This window comes from Labeo rohita, chromosome 15, assembly GCF_022985175.1.
Source record: "Labeo rohita strain BAU-BD-2019 chromosome 15, IGBB_LRoh.1.0, whole genome shotgun sequence".
NCBI classification, from domain to species: domain Eukaryota; kingdom Metazoa; phylum Chordata; class Actinopteri; order Cypriniformes; family Cyprinidae; genus Labeo; species Labeo rohita.
Window position 1 is genome coordinate 25,371,430 of NC_066883.1, and position 7,446 is coordinate 25,378,875.

Consider the following 7,446-nt stretch of genomic DNA (forward strand, 5'->3'; position numbering starts at 1 on the left):
TTATTATTTAAGCTTTCAGCTTCAGTGCAGGACAACCAAACATACTGTAGATCATCTCTAGTTTTAAAGTCACACAGTAATTTATAATGATACAAAAAAAATTCTGTTTTAAATAAATGCTGTTGCTTTGAACTTTTTGAGATTAATTTTTTCACTCTGAGGACAGCTGAGGGACTCATATGCAGCTACTACAATTACAGAAGGTTCAAACGCTCACTGATGCTCAGAAAGAAAAGTGATGCATTAAGAGCCGGGGGTGAAAACTTTTTGAATTTAAAGATCATTTTGTTTATTTTGTCTTTTGGAAAACATGTAAGTATCTTCTGTAGCTTCTGAAGGACAGTACTAAATGAAAAAATATGATATTTAGGCACAATGAGAAAAATGTTAATGCAGCTCTTAATGCAGTTTTTCCTTCTGAAGCATCAGTGAGCACTTGAACCTTCTGTAATAGTTGATATGAGTGATGAATGGAAAAGATGGATCTCAAAATCATACAGTCATTGTTGAAAGGGTTCAAATACACAAAAATGCTAAAAAACAAAGAATCTGTGGGACATGTAAGACTTTTCTGAAGAACAGCAGTTAGTTTAACTGTTCAGGACAAACAAAGGACTTGTGAACAACTATCACTAAACAAAAAAACCCCACAGCTGTGGATCATTCACGTAACAACACAGTATTAAGAACCAAGTGTATGTAAACTTTTGAATGGGCTCATTTTATAAATTCAACTATTATGTTCTATTGTGGACTATATGTAAGTGAAATATCTTATTCAGGTCAGTACTAAAGAAAAATTATGCATTTTGCATGATCTCTCTTATTTTGGTAAAATAATTAACATTTTGCAGATTCTACAAGGTGTATGTAAACTTTTGACTTCAACTGTAACGAATTCACAAAGGTTTCCACAAAAATGTTAAGTAGAACAGTTGTTTTCAACATCGATTAGAAATGTTTCTTGAGCAGCGAATCAGCATATTAGAATGATTTCTGAAGGATCATGTGACACTAAAGATTGACACTCTACGATGAAAAACATATATTGCTTAAATAGCTGGTTTTACTGTTGTCAAAAAGACAGTGTTCTGTTAGCAGAGGTCTCAGTCACTTCTTTTCTTCTCCATTACCCAGAACCCCACAGCACAAACCCAGCCCTGTGGAGAGCCCTCGCAGCACACCAACCAATAAGCCACCGCGCAGCTACGACGAGCAACTGCGTCTAGCCATGGCGCTGTCCGCCCGCGAACAGGAAGAGGCGGAGCTACGTCAAAGACGAGAGGAAGAAGAACTGCAGCGTATCATTCAGCTGTCACTCATGGAGAAGTGACAGGGATAGTGGAAACCGAGGGGTGGGAGAGCATGTCTAGCGATCGGGAACCAAGTTCGATTGGCCGATCCCAAACGCCCGCCCTCTCCTTCCAAAGAACTGGATCAAATGGGCCGCTCTCAAATGAGTCGTTCAGAATCACAGAGGAATCTCTGTCGTCACTGCAAGTTTACAAACACAAACTACTAAACTCATGGCAATCCACTGACTGACCAGCACCGGTCTGGTCTCCTAATGTGTGAATGTGGATTTATGACTGAGACGGTGCACGCTTGGCCTCATTTCTGAAAGCCATCATCCGAGCACTTGCCCAGAGTCCTCACAGACATAAGCTTAAGTTCCGAAAGGGATTCTCGTCACTTTTTTTAGTTTTAAGTTATGAACGTAGAGAACATTAGTTTTGGCTGTTAACACACATCAGATTCACTGCACTTGGATTGAGGAGCCATGATGTCTCCTAATAGAATGTGCAAGGGTGCTTACACACAAGATTTAATGCTACAGCTCCATCAGTCATGTTGGGGATGCTGCATTCACAAAAACAGACTTTGAGACTTTTGACTTTTTTGTCTTTGAGGACATCAGACGGGAAGGTCTTCAAAAAATTTATATTAATGTATTCCCGTTTGATTTCAAACTAAAGACCTGTTCGCACTAGCGTGAAAGTTCAGCATGAAAATTCATCTGTTCAGACCAATGCAAAAAAGATAGGTTAAATAATGCAGAATCTCAGTTGGCCTTTAGGGCTGGGTACAAATAAATTGTGATTTCTTGATTTCAATCAATCCTCATTTTTACAAAATTATATTTATTCTTAAATCCTAAGAATCGATTAGCATCGCCTGTTTTCTTTTAATTAACGGAATATTGTAGTGCATCTTCCATCCAATAAATCGCAATAAGCTTTGTGCTTTGTTACTTTTGATATGAAACAAATTCTCAGATTTCAAATTCTGTTCATTTTATTGTAACATACAGACAATAAATACCATTTTGGCACTGTTTAATGTTGAGTGACAGATCGCTGTTGCACCTCAGTTCAAGGGAAGCGGCATCTCCTCAACTTTAACCAGTTACAGCATGAAATAAACATGAATAAGCATTCAAAGGTATGTTAAAAGAAAGAGAAACTCACCGAAATCTGTATGCTGTCTCATTTAATCATTCAGTGTTTCAAAAGACGTCAGTACAATAGCTTGTGAACAATACATGACAACATCACAGTTACCTCAGAAAAAAAACAAAAAACATATTCGGTGACCGTAATCTTGTTAGTCAGCTATAAAAAATGAAATCTAGAGAGAAGCATTTTGCTCTGGAAGTCTATGGCAGCCCATAAAACCGCTTGTGGAAAAGTTATATAATTTGGCACACTGATAGAGGACAGTCTCAACATAAAAAAAATGCTGAGTCAAATGGATACCAAAATGTAATAATCATAAGTGTCATGTTTTTTTTCTATTTTTAATAGTTCGAAAACCCTATTTTTTTTTAAATTCGTCCTAGACGCTTTGTCTGATTTTCACCAAAATTGGCCCAGATTATCTTTCAAGTTGATTAGTCAAACTATTTTCGAATAACGTGTAATGAATTCGACAAAGAACACGCAAAAATGGATGTGAGACAATATTACTGCAAGGGTTCAACTTATTAAGACCAAACTTTGTGTGTGTTATAACAACCATGTTCTGAGGCTACCTGCACAGTTTTGGCACAGCACCACCTAGTGGTCAGGACATATGAAAAATGCTTATTTTTGCTTATAGCTTCTGAATGGTTTGGCCAAAAATTACTGACTAGACTTTTTAGATTCAGTGCAGATTCCTAGTCGAACCATACCCGATTTTCCCATGTCCGCCATTTTGGGTAAAGGACATAAAACGTTATATTTTAGGAATGCATTCGACACGACAAGTTTAAAAAAAACTTTAAATAACATTTGATTAAACTGGTCTGTTGTAATGAGACTGGTCTCGATAGATTCCTTTGATCATGTAGAGAACATTGATACCAATTATGCCCAAATTTGCTGAACTTCTTGTCCGCCAAAACTACTTTTTTGAACTCCACTTAGACCGTTGTCTGATTTTCACCAAATTTGACTCGGAACATCTTCAAACCATGCTGGCAAAAAGTTATGGATTTTGTGTTGATCAGTGCATCAACAAATTGGCTGGTATAATGCTAAACTGTGTCTGAGGCTGTATTTCTCCAAAGCTTTGACATATTGACACCAAACTTTGCGTGTTCCATTAACAGTGCTACCTATTGGTCAAAAGTAATAAACCATTCATTAACTATTAATAATGCTAATAATTTTTGATTCCTAATAATTTTTGATTGCATTAGCCTATTGTAACGAAACTCAATATGGTCTTAATATGTAATGGTCTCAAAATATTCCTTAGGTCATGCCAAGAACGTAGATACCAATTTTGCCATAGTCGGTTGAACTTTCTGTCCACAATTTTGATTTGTTGAAAACCTACTTCTTTTTTTTTTAACTCTTCCTACACTATTCGTCCAGTTTTCACAAAAATCGAGTCAGATCATCTTCACACTGTGCTGACAAAAAAGTTTGGATTTCGTGTTGATAGACAAAACTGCTTTTGTACATCATCGCAACAAATTTCTGTCATGATGCCAGATTACGTCTGAGGCTGTATCTCTGCAAAGCTTTGAGGTATTGACATTGAAACTTTGTGTGCCATTGTCACCCGCAGAACACGCCACATCGATTTGATAAAAAGTGATAACCCTTTAAATAATGTTACTACCTCCGGCTCTCTCTATTGAAACCAACACGGAAGTGACTTAAACTGCAATTCATCGACTGGCCGCTAGAGACTCCCCATGTTAAAATGAACTTTACAGCAGAAAAAAAAAATGTTTACAGCCTGGTACAAAAAGTGGTTTTGGTCTATATAGCTAATTTTGCCCTTCATGTCAACTGTGAGGGGGGTGAATTTTTTTTCTCATCCGTTTAAATTATATTAAGCCATAAAGTTCTGCATAATTTAGGGCGTGGTCACCTGAGTGACACCACCGCCACGCTATATGGGCGTGGTTTCAGCAACCAGCTCCATCCACGTCCCGCCTCTTTGCCCATTTTCGATTATCCGGGAGTGACGTGCAGTGACGTGATTCCAAGATAGCGACGGCTGACTCCCGCCCACTAAGAGCTTCAAAAATGCTCTTCAGAAACCTACTGGTGACGTCACAGACACTACGTCCATATTTTTTACAGTCTTTGGTTACTACAGGTTTTATTTATGATTTTTTAGTCCATTTTGACTAGAATCTTTCTAAAATGGCTTTAATTCTTGTTGCAGTTTGTCTGACGCTTCATGTCATGCTTAGGTCCTCATTTTGCCTCCATTGTGCCTGGCCCCTGAATTGCTTCTTGCAGCTATTTTGTATTTGTCCTTCAAAATTTTATTTACGTTTGTATAAATATATATCCAACACAATCGATATTGAATCGAAAAGGAATTTAATCAAATTGCAAGACTGTGAACTGAAATTGAATCAAATTGTAAAATTTATGTCAGTACCCAGCCCTTTAGCAGGATTAGAATATCTCTCTTTTAAAACAGAATATATATATATATATATATATATATATATATAGTTATATACAGTTTCTAAGCCTAAAAAGGATTTTGCCCAATCTTGTCCATAAAATCTTCCGCCACTTTTTTTTTCAACTCTCTGTGCACTGTCAACGGCATAATTTTTAATTATTAGCCAGATTGATAATTCAAACACTGGAGAACTGACTGTAATGGTACACTTTACAGTTAATAAGAAGATAGGATAAAACAAGCCATTTTCAGGTACATGCCGTTTATGACTAAATGATTCCTTTGAATCTAAATCAAATGCTCATTGCAATATTCATTTGTTGTGTCCTAAATGCACTTTTTTTTTAGAAAAATAACACATTATTCGCATACAACACAGTGTGTGTGCTCTACTTCAAATGGTGCTAAGTTAATCTTTCATATTGACTCTTGGGTACGTTAATCAGTGTAATTGTCACGACATGCATTCATCCGTCTGTTCAATCACTCGACAACAGCGTTTCGTTCCCGGCCTCCATTCAGTGCTTCCTTTAACATTACCATCAGAGCTCATTGTCTCATGACTGGAACACCTGCGGTAGCTAATCAAAAATCTAATTGTGCTTTCATAAGGGGTGCCAGTTCTGGAATAAAACATGAAAGGAGGAATCGCTCATAGAGATAATGCCCAGAGCGAAGACGAAGCAGAAAGTTTTATTGGAGAATCTTAAAATAGATGTTTCTCTTTAGTCAGATTTATTCTGGGCCTGAGTGACGTGCCCTCAGGGTTTGATGTTATCAGGTGAATCTGAAAAACAAATTAGGAAACATGGCCATACTCAACATCTGAAAAGCTTCGACGTTAAAGCACAAGGGATTACGCGTCACTTTTCAAAGGAAACGGATCTGACGACGGTGTCTGGAGACAGAGCTCCTAATAAACACGTAGGTTTGATCTTATGATTGTGCGACTCGTGAATGCTGGTTCAGTCGTTAAGAGATGCTTGGTATGACTCAACGTTTTAGTAAAACATATTATAAGAGCATTATTTATATTTAACCTTTTTTTTTTAATTTGACGCTGTGGTTTGTGTGGAGTGCTGCTGTTGTGTTTGTATGTGACTGAAATATATTGTTCACATTTGTAACTTAAAGGCATTCCGAATAAAGGATGATATATAAATTACCTTGAATTTGAGCGTTGTCAATGAATGTGCCATTAACTTTTAAAGTTTGTGGTTCTTGTGATTGATTATGTAAGGAATATTTGACGACGGGCCGTTGAATTATTAGTAAATAAAATTGTTTACTATATTTATTTTCTTGGTCAGTGTCGTTGTGGGTTTTTTTTTTTTTTTTTTTTTTTTTTTTTTTTTGCTGTTGTAGTCTGTAAGGTGTAGAAGCCTGTTTTCAAAAAAGGTTATTCTGACTTTTTATAAAATTTACAATATAAAAATTCAGAATTAAGTTTATATCTCCCAATTCTGAGAAAAAAGTCAGAATTGTGAGATATAAACTTGCAATTCTTAGAAATAAATTCAGAATTGCGTTATATAAATTGCAAGAAGTCAGAATTACGAGATAAAGTCGCAATTGCGAGTTATAAAGTCAGAAGTGCGAAAGGCGCGGTTCTGACTTTATAATTCGCAATTGCGACATTAAATATAAAAGTAAATAAAGTCGCAACTGCCTGATATAAACTTACAATTGTGAGAAAAAAGAATTTTGAGATAAAAAGCCGCAATTGCAAGTTATAAAGTCAGAATTGTGAGATATAAAGTCGCAATTCTGTAAACATATTTTTTTTCCCTCAGAACTGGGAGTTTACATCTCGCAATTCTGATTTTATAACTTGCAATTGTGAGTTTATATCCTGTAATTCTGACGTATCTCACAATTCTGAGGAAAAAAGTCAGAATTACAAGATATAAACTCGCAATTGCGAGAAAAAGTGTCAGAATTGCGAGTTTATATCTCGTAATTCTGACTCTATTTCTCGCGACTTTTTGCGTCTCAATTCTGACCTTTTTTTAATGAAGCCCGAAGTGAGACGCAAAAAGTCGCAAATACCTTTTTTATTTTTTATTCAGTTGTGGAAACAGGGTTCCATAGTAAGCACCTTTGAAAAAAACTGAAATCATTTGGCGAAGTTCTATGGACATGTAATTCAGTCAAGATCTGCCTGGAACTACTTCTGCCTTGCATTTCTCCGAAAAATAATTGCACGCATTCAACAGCCCTGTATCCACCTTATTTTTCTCATAGTAGTGGGTGTGGCCATTTGTAAAACCTATGGGTCTGGCTTCCGGTCTCATCGGTGTTCAGCTATTTTTAGCTGTACAAAACAGCTCCTTTTGCTACTTGATATTGTAAATTGGTGTTTCTTACCATATTTTAATGTATTATCTTAATTATGAACACACTGGTTTGTAGTGCAAAGTTTTACTGTTTACTGCACGTTATTCTCGTCGTTATTTCCCTTATAGCGGCTAATGAACTAGAAGTTTCGCCCATAGGCTTGCTTCCACGTTGAAGAAAAAGGTGGGTAAA

At 36.4% G+C, this 7,446-nt stretch overlaps 1 protein-coding gene across 3 annotated transcripts in view; it reads left to right on the forward strand.

The window, feature by feature from the left end:
• The window catches only part of ankrd13b (ankyrin repeat domain 13B), a 32,841-nt gene extending 28,221 nt beyond the window's left edge, over positions 1–4,620 (forward strand). For 2 of the 3 annotated variants that reach the window (XM_051129135.1, XM_051129137.1), the window contains one exon: positions 1,138–4,620. In XM_051129135.1, the coding sequence (XP_050985092.1) occupies positions 1,138–1,333 (196 nt within the window). In that variant the 3' untranslated portion in view covers positions 1,334–4,620. The remainder of the gene's footprint in view (positions 1–1,137) is intronic. The other variant, XM_051129136.1, reaches the window with a different exon arrangement.
• Positions 4,621–7,446: the final 2,826 nt, after the last annotated feature.